Raw genomic sequence first — 22,720 nt, 5'->3', positions numbered from 1 at the left:
GAAATTTACTCAAAAAATGTACTGAAGTTAAAATTAAACATGGTTATTTAATAATTTAGCAATGTTGGAATATTAAAACATAGCAGTGTTTATAAACATAGCAATTCAAACAGAAAGCAACTATTAAAGAAAGTAGAAAAAATACCTTTTCACTGGTTCCCCCAGGTAGAGTTTGATGTACTGGTGTAAAACTATGTTCCTGGATTTTCATTGGGGGTGGTAGTTCTACATCTAATACTTCATCATCATCTACTGATATACTCTTTTTGCTTGAATCCATCTAAATGATTATAGAATTTAAGATAGTAGGCAACGCTAGAAGTTTATTGCACTACACATAAAAAAGGTATATAAATCACACCACTTTATTTTGTTAGATTAAAACTAATAAAAATGATATTTTATTAGAAAATTACTTAAAAGTAATGTTTTCAATTTTTAAAATAATAATCTAAAAATACAATTCAGAAAACTAAAATATCTTTAAAAGTCAAACATTTACAGTTTAATTTATCCTAATAAATTTTTTTTATGTGAGAAAACTGAACATACAATGATTAATAGAATGCATAGCAATTAAAAAGTTTTGCATAATACTGATTAAAAATAAGTCTTTATCTACTTTATTATTATAATTTTTTTATTAATGTTTGTAAAAATTTTCAGAGGAAGCAAACAGATATTTATATACATTGTTTTTGATAAAGATAAAAAAAATAATTTTAAAAAAAAAGAAGAAAGATTTTCTATATTTTTTTGAAGTTTGAAACATGTTTCAAGTTAAGACTTCAAGAACAATTACAATAAAAATTAATGTCGGAACTGCGATTCTTATGTAATTACTTAATAATGCTGCAAAATGGGGCAAAAAAATCACCAAAATAAACATAAAATGTAGAATCATTATTTCTTTAGGACACAGGACTTACGAATTTCTGGGTCTCTTTTTACTACAAGCAGGTCTCTAAAATATGAATTCTCTACCTATCCATCGATTAATATGTACATTAAAATTTTTAATACTTATTGATAGAAAAAATAAAGAATTTCAAAGATAGAAAAGAGTTATATTAGAGTTATCAAAATTTTAAATTAGGACTAACATCAAGGAAAAACAAATATGTAATTAATTTGATACTCTAGAAAAAACTTCCCTGTATTTTCTCTGTACATATTATACACACTATATTAAGAGGAAACACACATTTACAGTGCCCTTGTGTCAGCTATATTGGCTATCTATATATATTAGTTTTAATTGCAGGTAAAACATAGAGAAAAAAAAAGGAACAGCTGAACATATTTTAATAATGCAATAGTAATTGAAATAGTTTAGTATAGCTGAAATATCATCCTTAAATATCCCATAAATTATGCTTTGAGTGAACACCATTTTTTAAAAGACAAAAATAAAAATCCCTGTACTTTCCCAGTTTGAAAAGGAAACTCACAATTTAATGCATTTTTCCTGAAAATTTTAGATGATTTTTAAATTGTATGTTTTTCTAGGTTCTTTCTACTTATCCTGTGGAGTGACAATCTTTATAATCGATTTAAAATTCAGTCACAAATTTGATTGTGTAAATCTGCTGTTGAGATATTTTTCCACTGAACAATTAAATGTCTTAGAGGATGAGTCTTGGCACATTTGATGCACCATAGTAAGTAAGGCATGAAATTATATTTCTATTTACAAAACACAGAAAATGTTTTAGCTTTCTACTTAAATGTCAAACTTCCTAAAGACAATGACTAATTCACAAATTATTTAATAAAACTGAAATTCCTGCTAGCTTCGTATTAAATGAAGAAATAAAGGCCTAAAATATATCATATTTAGTTTACTTGAAATCCTCACAAAAAAAAGGCAAACAGCTTCAAATTTTATTATATTACATTTATGTGACAATTATAACCTAAATGAACACTAGTTTAAAATGGTATGAGAATTTAACAGTAATATCACAGTTTGAATAAGTGTTAAACCAATGTGAACCTGTAATATTCCATTTTGTGCAGAGTGCAAGGACTTTTCAGATGCTTCTCTTTTGCTGGTGATCTAAAATAAATGCATATTTTTAAATATCAACCAACCAATAAATAAAAAATATTATTATTGAAAAAAAAAGCTTTTAAATAACGGATTTACTTTAGGCTGTTGAGATGCTTTCTTATTGGAAACTGACTTAGATGCTTCACTAGCAGATCTTTCTACTCTACTGTGACTAAGTTTGCGAACTGGATTAGATAACCATTTTCTAAAATGTGAAATAATTGAATTATTATAAATAACTTTAACTCAATAATAATTTTATAAATTTAAAATCTTTTTAGATGAAATATATTAGTTAAGAAAAATATAAACTTAGAAGAAACCAGTTTGAATGATAAAATACCTAAAAGCTCCTCGACGTTTTGTAGCTGGTATAGATGAGAGATTTGTTAATGGGTATGTGCTACTAGGACTTAAATCAGAAGTATTTATATTTGCATCTGTAACACACATAAAAGAGAAATATTAAACTTTGGATAGAATTCAAAATTATGCAGGATAATTTAATAAAAAAAGAACAAGAAATTAAAAAATGTAGCCTTTTATACCTATAAAAATAAATATATTAATAACATTATTAATTAGTTAATAATAATTGCTGCAACTGCATTTTTCATTAGGTTACATAACGATGATTTTGATGCTCAGAAATGTTTTAATATAATACTGCCATGCAACTGGAAAAACAACCCAAGTGCTGTTGATAGATTTCGAGATAAGTGACTTGAGAACTATTTTCTTTTCTGTGCTTGTACCATGAATGATAAAATAGAATTTCAAAAAACTGATAAAACAAAATTTATTTTTGAAAAAAAAATTTTTTTGCAATAAATAGCTTATGATACAAAAATGTCAAATATATAAAAATCTCAATTTTTAATGTTTATTTTTCGAAAGAATGGCAGAATTAACAATTACAAATATTTTTTAGGAATTTTACTAGACTTTTTTTACCTATTAATTTAATATTACTATAAAAATTGATCTACTGAAAAAAAAGAATAAACAATTTTCATCACTGATTATGTAGTTAATCACTTACTTTAAAGCTATTGATATATAATTTGCATCATTTAGTATACAAGTTTATTCTGTACACTCTTACTCACATTTACACCAGAGAGCCATTTCATTATGACCACCTTGCTAATAACATGTAGGACCACCTTTAGCCCTCAAAACTGCTAGCACCCGCCGTGGTATTGATTCCACAAGGTGCTGATAGGTAGTCTGAGGTATCTGGTACCAAGCGCTCACCAACTGGTCCTGCAATTCCCTCACATTGCGAGGGGGTGGCGTGGCAACACGAATTTGGTTTTCCAAGCAGGACCACAAATGCTCTATTGGATTAAGGTCAGGTGAATTTGGGGGCCAAGACATGACTTGATAGTCACTGGAATGTTCCTCGAACCAATCCATGACGATTCAACCCTCATGACATGGTGCATTATCCTGTTGGTAAACACCATCCCCCGCAAGAAAAACTGTTGCCATGAATGGGTGAACCTGGTCTGCAACTATGTTCAAGTAGCTTACAGACGTCAGGGATTGTTCTATGAGGATTATGGGTCCTAATGTGCTCCATGAAAACATTGTTCCTGGGCGAGAAACCATGAAAACCTGGGCGAGCCCATTGTTATAGATGAAGGTGGGTCATAATGTAATGGCTCTTCGTTGTATATCACTCTTACTTACATTTTTAAATTAATATCAAATAACAACTTTAATATCAAACATCAATAGACAATAAAAAAATTTTGACTACTAAATTCAATAAGGAATTAAAATATAATTGATTGCACAGGTGAATCTATCTTTTATCTGAATTGGATCAAAATGTTTTAAAAGATAATGATACAAAAATAAAGATAAAATTTTTAAGATAGAATGAAGAAATTGTTAACTTCTAAATTAATCTTAGGTAAATATAATGTATATATATATTTACCTTACATTTTTATATAGATTTTAATGTAATTGGTTGGTAAAAAATTAGTAATAAAGTAAAAAAGTATCATTTACCTTCATTTTCATTTGTTTTATGTACAGGAATTTTTGAATGTGTCTTTATACAAGATGGGGGTATTAATCCTTCTTGATTTGTTGCATTTGCTTCGTCTTTTGATACATGTCTGACTAGATACCAATCATTACAGGATTCTAATACTTCTACTTGTTGACCAGCATGAACAGTTAATTCTAAAGAGCCAGGTATAGCTTTATGATCTTCTACAATATTAGCAAGTTCCCCTCCCTATAACAACAAAAAATTAATTCATTAGTTGATACAGTGAAACAATAAAACATGGTTAAAACTAGATCTGCACTAAAATTTCATAAATAAAAACAATAAAATTTTGTTCACATAAATTATTAATATTAACCAGTTATTAAAAATTAATATGAAAGAATAAGCTTGGTTTAATATATACACACGTTTAATAAAATGAAACAATCTGAAAGAATGAAATTGACAAAAGCATAGAGAGATTGACACATAGAAATATATTCTATGGAGTTTATGTTCTCCCAAAACTTTCATTTCACTTTATAATTTTGATACTCATTTAAATAGATAGCCTAGGGACAGCAAACAGTGGCGACCTTAGAAGCCTCTTTTAGGGTAAAAATTCTTAAATTTATCACTGCACTTTAATCTGAACTTACCTTCAGTACTACTTAAAATAAAATGAAATTCACAGCAAAAATGAATAAAGCTTTACAATGCCAAAATTTCAAAAATAATAATATGAAAGTCAGAAACTTATAGTAAGTAAGTATTATTATTTTATATTTAAAGAAAACAAATTCACATATTATTAATATATTCACAGTTGAATCAAACTAAAATTTAAATATATAAAGAAATAATTTTGGAACTAATTCACAATGAGAGAATAAATTTATTAATAATGATAGAAAATTAATTTTAAAGCCATTTTTGAAATTAGAATAATAATTTTACAAGTGCAAAATAATAACAGAATTTATATGGATGACACTTTGTTTTAATTTTCATTAACTTTTAGCATTCTAGGTTAAAGTTGAAAGCAACTAAAGATTTCAGGATGTTCACCAGATGAACTTTATTTATTTTTAACAAAATTTATTTGCAATAAGAAAGTAATACCAACAACTGAGCAGAAAAGGGAAGCAAGCTACAAAAAAGTGGAAGAAAAAAATTCTAAAAAATATTTTTTGCAATAAGGAATGGGTTTCTGTACCATTTGTGGCATGTGTGAAATGTGTTGATTACTACTGAGGTAACCAATTAAAGCTCAATATTTTCATACAAAATAAAAGTTTTTCATGATTATAACTTTTAAAAACTTTTCAAGTAAAAAAATATAAATAAAGAGAAAATCTTTAATATAAATTTTCAACGTTATAAATATGCAACTAATTCAAGAACAATTACTTAAAAAAAATCATCAATGTCAAGTTATATCGTACCTTTTCACTATCTGTTGTATTCCCTGATCCAAATGAAGCAAGAGAAACTCTTTCTTGGTTTTCTATACTACCTTCATCCATGGAAGAGTCTTCTAAGTCCCTATTAAAAAATTATATTTAGGAAATTATAATTTGCAACATCAAGTATAAATAATTTAAACAATTGATAAGCTTAAACTAATTTTATTTTTAACTTATTTTTTCATTTTTATTCATAAAAGACTTTAGATATCTAATAAAAATTCCATTGATTATTTTTCATTAAAATTTTATGAACATTTAAATTAAAAGAGAATAATGATGAAGAATTAATAATTTTTATCAATTGACTTACTTATAGCCTCCAATAGCCTGTAAAAGTTCCATTTAAAATTTCACACACTTTTAAATTACAATGGAAAAATAATCTATAGCTAATGCCGATTTATATGCGTAATGTATGCAATGAAGACTATGTTTGTATTAGGTTTAATTTTTTTATTATTTATTTTGTAAGACTTAAGTGTTTCTTGACAGCTCTAATAAAAAATATAATTGAGTTTTCCAGATTTCTCACAATAGGTACATTTCTTTTATGCTAAGGCTAATTTTTTATTGGGATGTTAGAAATCTTAAAGCCGATATTGCTATTGCCTGATGTAGGATAAAAATTAATAAATTAAAAACAATAAGCACATACCTGCTTGATCTATTACTGATAGATTTTGAAATTTTGGTATGGCATTTAGATAAATTGAGGGTAGACAGTGCACTGCTAAAGTAAGTTTCCTGAATTACTTCTCTCAATTTCTTAACCCAAGATTGCTTAGTTTCTAAAGAAGATGCCTGAAATGTATGAACATCACATATACCGAACAAATAAAACACCTTTAAATAACATACACACAGTTTCAAAATCAAGTGAAGAAGGAAGAAATATAATAAATATTTAAAATTACAACCTTGAATAATAACTGAGACTTACTTTTAAAACTATTTTATTCTCTGCAAGAGGAGCTCTACCTGTCCATACTGCAAATTTACATTCATCACCTTCTACATGTTCAGTAATGCCTACTTCAGATGTCTATAATAATAATAATAATAATAAAATAATTAAATAAAAATAAATATGAAAACTAAAAAAAAAAGCAATTTTTTTAATATCAAAGCATTTAAGCTGTTAATGAATAGGTGATGTTTAAAGGGTTAAATAGGTATTGATTATTAAAAAATCTTTTTATTTGAAACTTTTTGTGCATGTAATAAAAAAAAAATTCTAAATATTTTTCTATCATTAATTAGTATAATAAATCAATAAAAAAACTGAGGTATTGAATATTACTCGAGAATTTTAAAGATAAATTTTATTTATTAAGTTAATTCATAATTTAAATCATAAATTTCAATTTTTATGCTAATGCATTACATAAATATATTTGTTTGGAAATACTTTATAACAATTTCCTATAATATAAAGATTAAAAAAGTGTAAAGCTTTAATCGCACCAAACTTTTTTGTAATCTCATAAACAGAAAATAGAACTTACAAGTAATTTGTTTTTATAAATATATTTAGCTTTGCCATTAGAATCTTTGACCTCTTTACTAAACAGAAGATACAGCTCAAAGAGAAAAATGTGTCTTTCTCTTCCTTTTCGAATCAAAGATTTAGGTTCAAATACTTGAAATGAATCTTGCAATATTACTTCTCCAAGCTGATCAAGTGAAACCTAAGATAAAACAAAATATTTATAAGAGAATTTGTAATGCTTTGCAATATTTATAAGCTTTCCGATTACATATACATTCAGGAATTTTTTTAATACAAGAAAGTTAAGCCTTAGTTTTGATGCCAAAAATAATTATTCCAACATACACTGAATAATTTTCATAAAGCAAAACTATCTCTTTTTTTAATGTTTTTGTTTTAATCTTAAAAAAATTAGAATCTGGAGTTTTGTTGCACAATGAAAGAGCTATTTACATTCAGTACTTACATAATAAGATACATAAGATAAGAGCTATTTACATTAAAAAATTCTATACGAAAGTAATATAAGTAGATTTAATTAAAGCTAAGCAATTTAATAAAGTAATTAAATTATATGCAAAAAAATTTTTATACCATATATGTATGCCTTTAATATTTCTTTTTCCTCAATAATAATAAAAAAGAATTTTTAAAAAAAAAACATTCTTGAAACTTTATTTGGAAAACAACCAATCAAACATTAAGATAGTGAATTCATTTACGATTTGCTTCACCTTAAATTTATTCATTTTAATCCAATTAATTGCATTCTTATTTATCCAAAAGCATGCATTAAAAAAAAAGTCTGAGTCTAACACTTTTACTGTTCTGGAGCAAGCTCTGCGCAACAAATGCTATTCTTTTATTTGGCATTTTAAGTGTATATCTAAATTTTACAAGTTAGTAAAGTACAAGTTAGTTTAAGTGTACATCTAAATTTTAATAGGCTTTACTCCTTAATTTAGCTTGCCTTATATAATCTTTAAGAAAAAAATAATTTTGATATTTAAAATTATAAAACTTTAAACATGTCCCTTAGATATTTATTTTTATCAGTTTCTAATTTTATTTTTCTGTTTTCAGAATACAGAAGTACTTCTCTGGAAGGAAGAAATACATTTTGGTAACACAGAGGAGAAGAAAAAAAATGTGTTTTGGAGTAAGTAAACTTGGTTATTGGAGCAAATAATTTTTTTATTCCGAGTCGCATATTGCGCGTCAAATTACATTTTTGAGAATATAAATTTACATTTTATAACAGGTTTTACAGAGCTGATACAAAATGCATTGCTAAAAAAAAATAATGTAATAGAAACACAACAAAGAATCTTTCTACATTAAAAAATCATAAGGGCCACTGCTGTTTTGGGTGTTCAACTAAATGTTACATTTTGCTTTAAAGAGTTTGCTAGATCAAACCGGCGGATCGGAATACCGAACCTGCGACCTCTCATTCTGATATTCTTTCTGCTGCCAGAAATTAACTGCAACTGACTGCAGGATACTGATGTCATAATTATTCAGCGCACATTTTCTCCAGTATATATATATCTGTAAAACCACAAAACTACTACTACTCTGTTATTCACTATTTAGAATTTTAATTTATTTTTAAGTTAGTCACGCAGCTTTTGTGACTCTTATTATTTTCCCGGAAAATAAAATTTTTTATTTTTATCTTCTGATTGTTTTGATGTTGTCTTTGGTTCCGTAAAAATGTAGGAAAGCTATTCCTCGTTCCCACAGTAGCTTAAAAATAATAAGACTTATAAAATTTAAATTATTCAGGAGTGTTGAAAATTGTCCAGGGAATACAATTGAATTTATATATTAGTATATTTTAACATACGATAATTAGTTAGAGAACTAATAATTGTTGAACTTGTAGAAAAAAATACAAAATAGGCCAATCTCCATAAGTAACTACAGAATTGAAAGTTGGTATGCTGAAAGGTTCATATTTGTAAATGATCTTAAAATGGAGATTTTTTCAAAATTCTAATTTGGGGCCGGAATAGCCTGGTTGGTAGGGCACTGGGCCCATGTCCAAGAGTTCGTAAGTTCGATTCCCAGACTGGCCGAAGACTTTCTGTGTAGTAAATTGTGACTGATGCACATTAAATCTGTCGAGTCGTTAAGTCCTCCATGTTCCCATAACAAATCAATACCTCTGGGAAGGTACTGATACAAGATTTCCTTGTCTTCTGAATTGGTTCAAAATTACAAGGCTGCGGAGCTGAGCATTAGTAGTCATAAACCCAAAATTGGATCGGCTGTTCAACGACGGATATAAAATAAAATTCTATTTTGTTTGAAAGTTATTGCAATTTTAAAACTTTTTTTTAATTTTTTGTTTTTGCAAATTTTTTCCTTACTTTACGTTACATTTTGCTTTGTGTGCATAATCTATATACAACACAAACAATTTAACTTATTTATAATACTTAATAAAAACTTGAAATTATGAAGTTAAGCAGAAAAATGTACAGAGAATACAACAGAACAAAAAAAAAACATTTATAACAAGCGAATTTCATATTTTAATAATTACTTTTTGACACACTCTATTCAATGGGGAGGGGGGAGACCCACCTAACTTCTTTGCGAGAAAAGCATGCTAATCAACGTTTAGGAGAAAAGGAAAATTGTTTTATATTTCGGAACAATAAAACTAACTTCGAGGACCAAATTCGACACCAAACTGAGCTGAAGTTCAGCTTTTTGCTCAATAAAATTATTAGAGTGTTGGAGCAGCTTGGCATACTTTATAGAGAAAAAACAGCTTTTAGGAGAAATTTGTTGTGGAGCAGTTTGGTGCAATTTACACAGCTGTTCAACCTCTGAAATTCTACTACTTCTTTTATTAACTGAAAATAGATAATAAAGATAATAGATAATTCTGTATCTATAAATTTTTAATGTTTGATTTGCGTTTGCGGTTTTGCATGGTTCGACACTCAGAACTCTTGAAAATAATGCTGATTGAAAGTTTTTTCTTTTAAAATGATGACCATTAAAGAAATGAAAAGAATTTTTGTTCTAATAAACGTAGGTGGCACTACTAGTACAACATATACCGGCTTTAACAGTATCATTTATTTCTTGATGTTTTTCTTCTTTTCTTTGGTTTTTTACTTATATTAAACCCTTCTTTTAAAAACAATTAATTGTCCAGAATTTAAAACAAATTAAAAAAACACTATTTCTTTTTTTTATAAAACAAATGGATAATAATGCTTGCTTTAAGGTAATGAAAAAATATGAGACAAATAAATAAAAAGCTTAATAAATCATTATGCAATATTGATAAAAATTATAAATACTTTAAAAAAACACAGTCTAAAATCTATAAATTACATACAAATTAAGCATTATATTTTCCTATACAAAGTTGTTTAAAAATATTATTAACACTCAATCAGTTTCGAAATGGTCAAAAACTTTTTACCAATTTAAAAATGAATAATAAAAAATAAATATTTGAATGTAGACTAAAAAAAACTAAAAATTACCAATTTATATGAAAAAAAACTTTTTTAAGCATCATCATTAAAAAAAAGCACTATTAAGCATTACTTTACATAGTTAATAACTTTAAGACATAAAATATAGACAAGATTCTTACATCACATCCTTCAAGCATGCTGAGATGCATAGCGTCATTAGCCTTCTTTGGAACACTTAGCATCACATCTAAACCATCCTAAATTAATAAAATAAGTGATTTCAGACAACAACAAAAATTTACACATGCCAGGGAAATGATTAAATAAGAAAATCATCATTAAAAAAATTATTTTAAATCCATCAGAATTTTTTTCTGTCTATAGCTAATATTCATGCACAGGAAAAACTTTTAAACACTAAAATTTAATTGATATGCAAGTGGAGAAATATCAGAGGTCTGACTAACTTTTGACTAATATATATTTTTTTAAACATAATGAAATTTTTAAGTTGAAATTATTATATAACTTATATCTGAATCACTCATCTGTTTACATTATTATTTTTATTTAAATTATTAACTGCTCTTTTTATTGATTATTTATGGGAGACAAAATGTGCTCAATTATTGTATATTAAAACTTATCTAGCATATGAATTATATTGTTTACTAATGTCTAAATAAAAGTTACAAGGAATTTGGTCCGAAAAAATATTAAATAATTATTTACTAATTAAAAAATAATAAATAAGAACTGAAATCACTAAATTAATTCAGTTTATGCCACTAAATTGGATTATCTGAAAATGATTCAATTACTTTTATTTAGGTTTCTTATTAGTCTTCTTTTGGGTCAAACCTCCATTAACAGCTATTTTGAAAAAATAAATAAATAAAATTTAAAATAAACTTTTTTTGCTTTTTTTTCAAAAGTAAACTTTAACTAAAAACACAAATAAACTTTTTCCATGTATGTTAATGACAATATTGATCATAAATATTTTTTTTTTTATTTTTGGTAGAATATTTGTTTAAAGGGAATATTCATGATTTTTTGGTCATATTTTTTAGTTTTTTTTTCCTTCAATTTTTATGAATTTTCAGTTTGTTTTCTTTTTTCATTTTAAGAGCTGGTGAATTAATTTTTTCCTTATACATTATTATACATTGAATCTTAAATGTTGATCAGAATTTTTCAAGATATAAGAATTTACATTATAGACGATTTTTTTTTCTTGTTGAAGAAATATCAGTAAATGCTGGATAATACTTCTGATGTTAGATTATTAATCAACTTAAGATTAATTAATTTTTATTGAATTTTATTAATTAATTATATATTTTAATTACAACTTTTTTTTTATTTAAGTTTACAATAAATTACAATCTATTTTTTTTTATAAAAAAAAGTTAAGATAGAACATGGCTTTGAAAATTAAAAAAACATTCTTTTTTATTTTAAGGTCAGTTTTGACAGTAGTTAATCACTTTTTTTTGCGGCATATTTTTAAAAGAACATTGAGGTTAACAACATACTTACCCTGTTAATGACAAATGACATAAGAGAGAAAAACTTGTAACAATAAAAAAAACTACTTTTCAAGACAAAAATTATATCAAATGTGATTTTTTTTCTTGATTTCATCTGCTAATTGCTCATAGACAAAAGAACCTAATTTAGCTTGATTCAATGTTGCAATGTGGTGCTCATCAGCTAAACAAAGGTTTAAATATGAAAAAGATATGGTATGTCAAATTTTCTTTCCTTTTTTTTTTTCTTAAAAGACAAGTTTTGAAAATGCATAATGAAATCATGAACAAAAAAAAAAGTTATAAAAGAAAAATATTCACACAACCGATTTCCACAGATCAAAAATTCATTAAATCTTAAAACTAAAAGACAGAATCTTACACTGCAGTTTGCACATAAAATAGGTAATAATTCTTTTTTAATTTTCTTATTGGAACTATTTCATGAAGATTTTATATGCATTGAAAACAAGTTACGTTTTGTAATATAAAAAATAGTTAATAAAGATCATATTCCTTACTTTAATTTCTCCTTGATCCTCTTCACAGCATGACAAAAGATCCTTTAATAGTAGCTGATATTTAGTTATTCGTTGCACAGGTTTAATGAGGTAAGCTGCAATAGGATGAGGTATGTTGTGTTTTCGTTGAACATCCTGTTAGAAAAATATTATAAACGCTAAAATTTTTCAAACATATTGTACAATAATTAAACATAATAAATCTATGATAAATAATAAGGATAATAAAGCTAAGCTCACTACATAATATGTATATTAAAAAAGATTTAAACTACAAATAATAAAAAAGGAAGAAAAAGCATACCATTATAATATCATTATATTGAAGACAAAATATGTAGCTTCTCAGAATTATCTTACAAACTTGAATAAGACTAATTTGGATTTCTGCTGGTAGACTAATTAATTGTTTATGTCACAAATAGCAGATTGATACTGCTACCACAAAATAGAATATTTAGTTGGTATTGATTGAATCAACAGGTAAATACTAAATTTCATCAACAACAAGAAAAATTAGCTATTTACACTATTTTACAAAATAGTTCATGAAATACAGCACCACTTGATAAATTCATTAAAAAAATTATGCAAGCCTTGTTTACATCTTTAAGAACACTATGAATAAACAACTTTCTGAGCAAGCATGTACCATCCAACGCTTAGATTAGGTTGAACAGTTAAATAAGTTAAGAGTATAATTATTTTTACAGTTTTAATGTAAACTTATCAAAGATTAACAGAAAACATAACAACATTGTAAACAGCTAAAAATATCACAAGCTTGAAGAGAATTTTTTTTTTTTTTAACTGAAAGTATACATGTATAATTACCTCAAAATAGTTACCAGCATGATGCACTAGTAAAGAATTCGATTCTGGTTTATTCTTGCAATACTTTACGTAAACTTCAAACTTTTGTGCCTATTTTGTTAAAGAAAAAAAGAAGGAGCATAAATAAAAAAGTGCAAATTAAAACATTTAAAAAAAATCATATGAAAGATGAAAAAATTCATACCCAAGTCACAAAACAATGACCAACATCTTCAGGCATAGTCTCATATTTTTCTAACTCTTTAAGAAATATTCTGATAGGGAATTAAAAGAAATATGAAGTATATATAATTATTACAGTCTATAAAAATACAGCATAGAGTATTCTAGAGTAAAAATATTTATAGTATTTATCAATATTATGATTTTCAAATATACAATAAATTATGTTATTCAAACTTACTGATCATGGAATTGAAAGATTTCAATCATATTTCCGAATAAAGTGTGACTTTTTCTTTGCAATCCTGATGGAATGTTATCATCAGTTTTCTCCATTTCTGCCATATAAGTTTTAATGCATGTCTCCAAGTCTTTTACATAAGTTCTTTCAGTCTGAAGCAGTTCTGCCATGATAAATCTAAAAAATTAAAATAATGTATCAGAAATATTCAATACATTTATCGGAAGAAATTCATCATAATAAATATACATTAAACATAGATATAAAAAGACGCCCGGTGGCTGAGCGGTAGCGCTTCGCGCTGTCGTGCCACAGGTCCTTGGTTCGATCCTTGGGCCGGGCAAGGTCGACTCAGCCTTTCATCCTTTCAGTGGGTCGATAAAATGAGTACCAAGCATGCTTGGGAACTAACACTGGGGGTTCCGCGTCCGGCTGACCACCTGACCGGAACATATGCTCCTGCACCCCAGAGCCCAAGGTCAAGAAAACTGAGATGGGCACAGTCGGCCTTGGCCCTCTTAATGGGCTGTCGCGCCACTGAGTTAGTTAGTTATAGATATAAAAAAAAATCCAATTTGTAACATAGTAAAAATTGCAGAAATTTTTATATATATTATAACCAGAATTTTTTAAAGCTGCATTTTTATGCATATAATTATATAGTTTTAACCTAGTTAATCTGTGCACAAAATTTATTCAAACACACAACTTTGAATTTTAAATGTCTTTAAAGAATATTACAGAAAAGTAATCTTCTTTAAATTGAACTTTTCTGGTGACTAAATGAATCTTGATGTGCAAAACCTTTCCCAGATTATTAGTTAGCTTTGAAAGATTTACAGATTTAATGAGTCTTACCTAATTGTCAACCAGATTATATAAAGTTAATTATTTTAAAATTGAATTAAGTTAGGTATATTTAACAAACAAGTAAGAATTTTTGAAAGCAAAAATACAGATCAAAAGAGTGAAAGCACATACTGAAAAGATATTTAAAAATTGAACACATTGCTTACTCTTTACGGCGAGCCGATTTACGTTTTTCTTCATTAAGCTCCTTAGCCGCAGCCTCCTTCACTTTATCTTCTAAAGTTGGATCACTGTGTCGGTCTAGAGACAAATCTTTAGCATCTCTCTGTAAAATAAAGCTAGTTTTTAATAATGTTTAAAATTAAGTGCTTGGAAAATTACTAAGTAATATTTATAAATTAACAGATCACACTATATATTTTAATTTTACTATTATTTCACATAAATAGGATAAGAATCAAGGAACTAGATTTTATTAATGTTTAAAATTACTTGATAGAAATACTGCTAGTAATATTTATAAATGTAACATCCCATTATGCCTCTTAATTTTTTTATTTTTCCCCCACAAAGTCTTAGAAAAATGAAAAAACCAGGCACTTTGGAAACAAACACAGAATATTGCAGACTATAGATTTTTTTAATATTAAGGTGACCAAAATTGTTTTCAAAACTAGTCTTACATAATTTTTAACATAATAATAATTGTTTAACATAATAATTTTTTAATCTAGTTTTTTTATATTTAAATAAGGGAGCAATAAAAATTTTATAATAGTTTAGAAAATGAGAAAGAAAACCAATGTTAAGATACTGAAAAACTAAGTTTTATAGATAAAAAAAAGTGTATTGCAAAAGTTACAAGATTAGATGAATCTTATTAAGCAGTTTCAAAGTGCTTGATATGTTTTTGAAACTCTAAAAATAGCAATCAAGATTAAGTGAAATTTTATTTAAAACAGATACACCAATACTTGCCAAAGTAAAAAGGAAAATAAACATGACATAATAAATCTTAATTGGAAATAATAGCTTTGAACAATGAGGAAATTTTCCCGATCTAAAATATAAATGTGTATACTTACATCAGATTGCAAACCCAGTTTTTCTTCCAACTTTTGACGATACTGGTCCATACGTTCACTGAAATCTTTATAACTTTGATCAACAGATGCAACCCACTGTTTGATTGCAGACGCATGAGCATGCCCTCGCTCAACAAGACTATCAGCAAGCTGAAGCAGTAATCGGACTTTCTCTCTCGTCTCCTGTTATAATAAATAATAATTAAAACATCTAGAATATAAGGATAAACAAGTTAAAAATTCTCACATTTAATATTTTTAATATAAATATCCAATGCAAGGAAAAAGTTTTAAACAAAAAAATGACTTACTTTGGCATTGCCTTTAAATTCATTGTACTCTTTGAGCAAAGATTTTGTTTCTTCAACATTTTCCCCTAACGTCCGACGATTATCAAGATAGTCTTCCCCTGTCTCTCTTATCCATTCCAAAGCCTTAATAAAATGAAAAACTACTTTAAAGCTTCATTTTTTTTAAACTTTCTTTTTTTATACAATAAAAATGGAGTTTTGAAAAATAAATATTGTACACTTTAAATTTTTCACACTTTAAATGTGCATTAAATAAAGATTGTTGCGTGCCTGTGCACCTTTTCTGTGGTAAGAAACAAGAGTAAAGAGAGGTGTTTGTAGAGAGAAAGTAAGCAAATATTAATTTGAACTAAGTTTTGAATCAAAAGGTTAATTAGATCTGAGATATACACTCAATTTCAATAAAAATTTACTTAGTAATTAAAAAATTGTAATGTCCAAAAAAAAAAAAGAAGAGAAAACTAAATACTAAGCCTTTTTAAAAGTTTCTTTTCAAATCTGAATATAAAGGTTACTTTTGTATTTGAACATTACACTACACGTGTCATGTCTTAAGCACTAAAAAGGTGAAAAGTTATAAAGTTGTTCTTTTTCGAGTTTATAGCTTTTACAAAATCCTTATATCTTGACAAATTACATTATTTCACATTATTTAATACCAGACATACTTTTCTAATAATGCATAATACAATAATAAAAACCATGCAAAGATTTGTGAACTTTACAAAAGTTTAAAAAGTGGTAATTTTTTTCGTTGAAAAAAAAAAACTTTATCCTATTTTTATTTTAAGATACGTTTTTCAATCTGGAGGAATATATAATTTCCCCATACCATATAACTATGATTATTTTCAACCCTAAATACAGATTGTACAATATAGAGTTAAATCAAAATATAAAGTGACTGATCTACATTATGACAAGATTAGGAAAATAAAACACCATTTTAACTCTTTTTAATTCAAAAATTTAAAATATATAGTAGATAAATTAAAATGAGCAGTAACATATCAAACATTTTTATCACAGAATTGCTATTGCACCATGAAACAAAATTTTTTACTCATGATCTTAGAGTTACCTGTTTTTTCCCTCTTAATGTATCAGAGCAATTTTAGTAAAGTACTCAAAGAGCAGTCTAGCTAAATGTAACAAAATTATTGCACAAAATATGATTTAAGAAAATGGCATCCTAATAATATCATTGCAATGTTTTAAAAAATTTTTTTCATTATAAAAAGCCTGTTAATCCAATCCAAGTTCTTGTATCTGAGGAATCTTGCATCAGGCTAACCCTGGGAGGCTCTCGTGGTCTTTCTCTCCATGTAAAGCAAATGCGGGTTGCAAAAACTTGGATGGTAAGTAGAACAGATTCTACTATCATCCAAGGAACTTGGATAATTGTTAACATGATCCAAGCAAAACAAAATTCCATAAATTTTGGTCCAAGAACTTGAATCATATAAAAAGGACTTCACACATGTTAGGGATAACATGTGTAATAAAAGAAAGCAAAAGTTGATTTTAACTTACCTGCTTAGCACTATTTTCGAAAAGGACAAATTGTTGGCATTGATCTAATCTCTTTTTCCGTGCAGTCCAGTGCTCTAAAACTTTATTTTCTTGACTTAACAATTGGTCTAGAGTAGCTACAATAAGAAAGTAAACGTTAACAAGAAGGAATTAATAATAAGATTAGCATCAAAATATTTAAAAACCATTCTGATTAATTTGTAAATACGAAATTAATAATAACAATTCCCTAAAAGTGCAGAAGAATATAATTTCAAACTAAATATTAATAAAAAATGTAAAGTTAAAAATATCATACCTTTAACTTTGTTTTCAGGAACCTTGTGATTAACTTCAATTTGGGAGCTATAATACTGTACACATCTGGTGCTATACTTTAAAAATGTCTCAGCTGTGCGACGAGCAAGGGTGCAGGCTTTTAAGAAGGCCTCTTTTTGTTCTTGGTGTTTCGTCAAGAGCTGAGAAACAAGTGCTATCTTTTCTTGAGTCTCCTTTTTCTCACCAGTTTCATTATTGCTGCCACACCAGTCTTCGTCTCTTTTGTATTCTCTCTCAAGGCTATCTAATACTGAACAAACCTAATGATAAAAAAAGGAGAGAAAATGAATAAGTATTCAAAAAAGTATGGTAGGAAATAAAAGTGATTACACTAAATTCAGAAAAAAAAAATTTTGATCAACAATCTGCCTGATAGATATGGTTATGTTATAAAAAAATATAATTAAGAGGGCCATTATAAATTGTCTTTAAGCATATAATAAAGTTTTTGGGAAAATATGGCTACAGACGAGAGTGATTATACTGAATACAGAACAAAAACTGTTTTTAGAAAAAGTCGCAAGAAATTTTTTTGTTGTTGTTCTAATTGTTAGAGATGATTATAAAATGAAATCACCAAAGTAGTCATGAGCAAAAACTTTACACTATGGATAAATCTGCAAGATTAATTTTGAAACTCACTTCGTACTGAAAGTTAAAACAATTATTTTGAAAATATATCACATTATATATATCTTTAACTGCATAAGATATATCTCCATTATATATATGGTTAACTGCAACAAAAGAAAAAAAGAAATTACATTAATTTTTACAAAAAATTTCCTAACTTAATATGTTTTGCGACTTTAAGCAAAAATTATAACTGTGTACATAAAGATTTTTACTATATATATATATATATATATGTGTGTGTGTGTGTAATTTTCATAAGTTCAACTTCATCTGATTATCATATCTTAAAGAATAACATTCATAAAAATCTATAAAGGAAGTAAATTTTTTTCAAAACTAGTATTTAAATTATGTACCTGTTCAGCAGTTTTGTAGAAATTTAAAGATGCTGTAGTTAGTTTATGCCTATCTTCTGCATGCGTCATAAGTTGATGCCAACTGGAATTAACCTCATCACATATTGCTCGTACACTTGAGGGGTCATAATGACTTGCTTGAATAAGAGATTCAGCTCGCTGTTGTACCATAACTGCACTTGAATGCGTTTTCTAAGAATAAAATACCACATGCACATTTAAAAACATACATTTTTATACGACAAATGAACTTGTGAACTATAATAAAATTATATACACAGGGATGAGATTGGCCAAAAGGCAAAAAAGCTGAATTTCCAAAAAAGTAAATTTTATGTACGTGCAATCGGTTAACAATAAATTCCAGACAGTTTAATATAATAAATAACAATGTGCTGACATAAAATTGTGTATTAATTTATTATTATATAAATGATTACATCGATACTTAACATTTAGTAAAAAGAAAAATTACCAATTGAAAAAATAAAGCTAGAAATTATATTTTTCTTCAGTTCACATAAGAGACAATTATTAGATACTTGAGAAACTGTCTGGTTTAGCAAATTAAAACAACTGAGAACATACATTAACATTCCATTTCTGTTAATAAATACTGTTACATGATTTAAGGCAAATATATCAGTAACATGACTTTTTAAATTATTTTGAAAAGAAAATTTACAGAACTTTTACAATTGGAGAATCGCTATGTTTATATTATAATCTGATCCTGTGAAACATGTCAATAACTGTGAAGTAAAAATATATAGTAACTCCTTAACATACAAAAATTGCTATTTTAGTTCGAAAAATTACATGGCAATCAGCAACTGTTTAGATAATTATTTTTCATTTGATAAGAACTTTTCATTTCATAGCATAAATAACAGCAGCATTATTTCTTAAATTTATTATTTTTTAAATTTTGCATTTTGATGCTGAGTTAATTAACTCTCTTTCCAAAAAAAAAAAAAAAATTTAATCACTTTTTAAGTGCTATATTTAGTCGTTAGTCCATCTTCAAACATCTTGTGACAAATCCTACTTTTTCTTCCTTGCAAGCCCAGAGTAAAAGTTTTGAATATATTCTATTCCAGTTTCGTTGATGTTGTAACACCTACATATACTAGTAATCGTCGATAGAAAAACAGTTACCTTTAGAGTAACTAAATCAAGAAAAAATTTTCTTCTTACAAGAATCGCAATAGTTGATCTTAAAATTGCGCGAATGCAAATGGCAATCCTGGATTTTAAAATAGCGTGAATATGAATCATGATTATGGATTTTGAAATCACGTGAGTATGAAACTAGATATACAATTTTGAAAATGGCAAAATACAAACTGCGATATAAAATTTTTAAATCGCGTAAATACAAATCACGATTCATAATTTTTAAATCACGTAAATACGAATCATTATGCGTAAATTTTAAATTGCATAAATAAGAATTATGAGACATAATTTTGAATGCAAATCCCAATGCCTTATTTTTAAAGCACGTATAAGACGAAAATCGATGTTTGATATTATAACCGCATGAGCGAATCACGGCATTGGATTTTAAACTCTTGTGAATAAGAATCGCTACATAGGTTTTTAAAAAGGCGTAAATACAAATCACGATATCAGATTTTAAATCTCGTAAATAAGAATCGGAATACGCAACTTTTAAATCACGTAAATACGAAAAGCTATGCTTGATATTAAAATTGTGTGAATAAGAATCGAGATATTAGCAGATTCCAGGCTTGCGACTTCTAAAAGACTTGTCTGAAGGAGCGTCGTTTGAATTACGAAAATACAAGATATCTGGCTGGCGGGTAAAAATGCAGAAAATCTTATCTTCTGTGCTTAAAAGCGGAGAAAATAGCTAAAATAAGTAAAAATGCGGAAAGGGTTGGTAGCTTTGTAGTTTGAATTTCCTGCTTACCTTTGAAAATCGGAAATAAAAATAATTATTATATTTCAGTGGCTGAATTTTCTGAAAAAGCGGAATATTAATTTAAAAAAAAGTGAAATTTTAAGAGAATCGGAGTTTTTGATAAAAAGGCTGAAATTTGAGAGACAAAAGTGAAAAAAAAAGCGGAAATCCGGTAAAAAGCGGAAAAATCTCATCCCTGTATACAATAAAATGAAATAATATCCAAATATATAACCTCAATGGCTAACTGAAACTGTTGATGTTCAGTTCTAAGTTGTTCTGCTTCTTGTAGAGTTGATGGTATAATAAAGGATGCAACAAGCATAGCTTCGCCATTACCAATCCAACTTAAAACCTACATGGAAAAAAACAAGATTTTTTTCAAAATTCAGGAATTAAAAATATGAGCATATAATTCATTAATCAAATGATAATATACCTGACTAGCATCATTTTCTAGCTGGCAGAGTTGGATACTTTGTTCGAGTTTAACACGCTTTGCTTCGGCAACATCTTCTAGGTCTAGATGACGCTCCTGAAGAAAGTCCAATAAAACTTGCACCCTTGCTTGTCCATCATATTGATGATCAGCCATTAGTTGTATCCCTGAGGATTCAAATAACTGGAGGGAGAAATGACTTTATCAATGCAATCATAATCTAATAAACATAAATATTTCATCCATAATTTAATGAATAACCAGTATTCTCCCTATGCACTTTTATAAAGGCAGCCTGCTCTGACAGCCCTTTGATCCTTATAAATGCACCCTCTTTGCCCTTTTTATAAAAAATAAACTGCAATCCCTTAAAAACACTGCCTTTTTATTCATATTCCATTTAAAGAAAGATTAACCCACTGTTTAAATAATAATTATACAATGGTAAAATTATCTGTTTAGATTATTATTAAATAGTTAAATTTTCATAAATTTCTCTTTTTCAGTGGGGGAAGCAGTATAATAAGGAATTTTTTAAGTGATTTTTTTAACTCACTTTTTTTGAAAAAATGTATGCGCATAGATTGTCTTTTAGCATCCCCATTTTTTATAAACTAAAAGTTCTTTTCTCAATTTGATAATGAATGAGAATTACTTTTTAATATAAACATATAAAATAATATAAGAGGGTAATTTAAAAATTGTTGAGGATCAAATTCAGTTATTAAATAATATTACACATTTTGATACATTTCTAGAGTATTAAGTGAGTGCCCTTTCAAAACTCCAAGGGCCCTTTTCTGTGAGGAAGCACTATGCCTTTTTTTTACTCCAAGAGTGAATTCTGGAATAACAAATTATTTCAGCATTAAAGTTAGGAAATAAAATAGGGCAATTTGGGAAATTTTGCAACAGGCCACTTTTTCAAAAAACCAAAAATTTCAAACAATAAAAAAAATTTATGTTAATAATAAAAGTTATTCTTTGAAGCATTTTTTTTATAAAATATGGTAAACATTATAAGGTTCCCTTCTAAAATGAAGAAAAATTTCAGGAAAGAAGCATTATAAAATGTTCATATAATTCCATTACATTATGAAATATTCATAATAATTCCATTTGTATAATAAATAATAACAATAAAATGCACATTGATGGAAAATGTGGTAATCCAGTGGCGACTGGCAGACAATATTATAATTGCTGTTTGTCGTCCAGTGGTTTGTGACGACACTTGATTTTGCCTCAACCATACATCAATATTCTTTGGGGGGAAAATTTTTTTTTGTTTTGAGATACAAAAAAAAAAGGAAAAGCTCCATTTTTGGAGCAATCTGGAAGAAAAATTATGCAAAAAAATTTGAATAGCAGGTTAAACATTATACGAAGCGTCTCAAATTTAGTATAAATTTCATCTAAGATTAATAAATAAATTAAAAATGCTGAATGTGTGAAGTGAGGTTATTACATTGTAAGAGGAAAAAAATAACACCAACAATAACACATAAATTGATTTAATGCTTATAATATTTATCCAAAGTTATCAAAAT

At 27.0% G+C, this 22,720-nt stretch overlaps 1 protein-coding gene across 3 annotated transcripts in view; it reads right to left on the bottom strand.

Annotated features, from left to right (window-relative positions):
- Positions 1 to 22,720, bottom strand: part of LOC107438352 (trio Rho guanine nucleotide exchange factor) — a 68,005-nt gene that overhangs the window by 15,581 nt on the left and 29,704 nt on the right. For all 3 annotated transcript variants that reach the window (XM_043043598.2, XM_016050632.4, XM_016050633.4), the window contains exons 19-40: positions 21,171 to 21,353; positions 20,967 to 21,086; positions 18,805 to 18,996; positions 17,793 to 18,072; positions 17,495 to 17,610; positions 15,962 to 16,084; positions 15,651 to 15,833; positions 14,772 to 14,890; positions 13,756 to 13,932; positions 13,537 to 13,606; positions 13,353 to 13,442; positions 12,519 to 12,653; positions 10,645 to 10,722; positions 7,036 to 7,218; positions 6,471 to 6,572; positions 6,186 to 6,331; positions 5,507 to 5,606; positions 4,076 to 4,307; positions 2,397 to 2,493; positions 2,150 to 2,258; positions 1,997 to 2,059; positions 146 to 280 (exon numbers count right to left, since the gene is read on the bottom strand). In XM_043043598.2, the coding sequence (XP_042899532.1) occupies positions 146 to 280; positions 1,997 to 2,059; positions 2,150 to 2,258; positions 2,397 to 2,493; positions 4,076 to 4,307; positions 5,507 to 5,606; positions 6,186 to 6,331; positions 6,471 to 6,572; positions 7,036 to 7,218; positions 10,645 to 10,722; positions 12,519 to 12,653; positions 13,353 to 13,442; positions 13,537 to 13,606; positions 13,756 to 13,932; positions 14,772 to 14,890; positions 15,651 to 15,833; positions 15,962 to 16,084; positions 17,495 to 17,610; positions 17,793 to 18,072; positions 18,805 to 18,996; positions 20,967 to 21,086; positions 21,171 to 21,353 (3,033 nt within the window). The remainder of the gene's footprint in view (positions 1 to 145; positions 281 to 1,996; positions 2,060 to 2,149; positions 2,259 to 2,396; positions 2,494 to 4,075; positions 4,308 to 5,506; positions 5,607 to 6,185; positions 6,332 to 6,470; positions 6,573 to 7,035; positions 7,219 to 10,644; positions 10,723 to 12,518; positions 12,654 to 13,352; positions 13,443 to 13,536; positions 13,607 to 13,755; positions 13,933 to 14,771; positions 14,891 to 15,650; positions 15,834 to 15,961; positions 16,085 to 17,494; positions 17,611 to 17,792; positions 18,073 to 18,804; positions 18,997 to 20,966; positions 21,087 to 21,170; positions 21,354 to 22,720) is intronic.

The sequence above is a fragment of the Parasteatoda tepidariorum genome, chromosome 1 (genome assembly GCF_043381705.1).
Source record: "Parasteatoda tepidariorum isolate YZ-2023 chromosome 1, CAS_Ptep_4.0, whole genome shotgun sequence".
NCBI classification, from domain to species: domain Eukaryota; kingdom Metazoa; phylum Arthropoda; class Arachnida; order Araneae; family Theridiidae; genus Parasteatoda; species Parasteatoda tepidariorum.
This window is presented reverse-complemented; position numbering and strand designations above follow the sequence as displayed.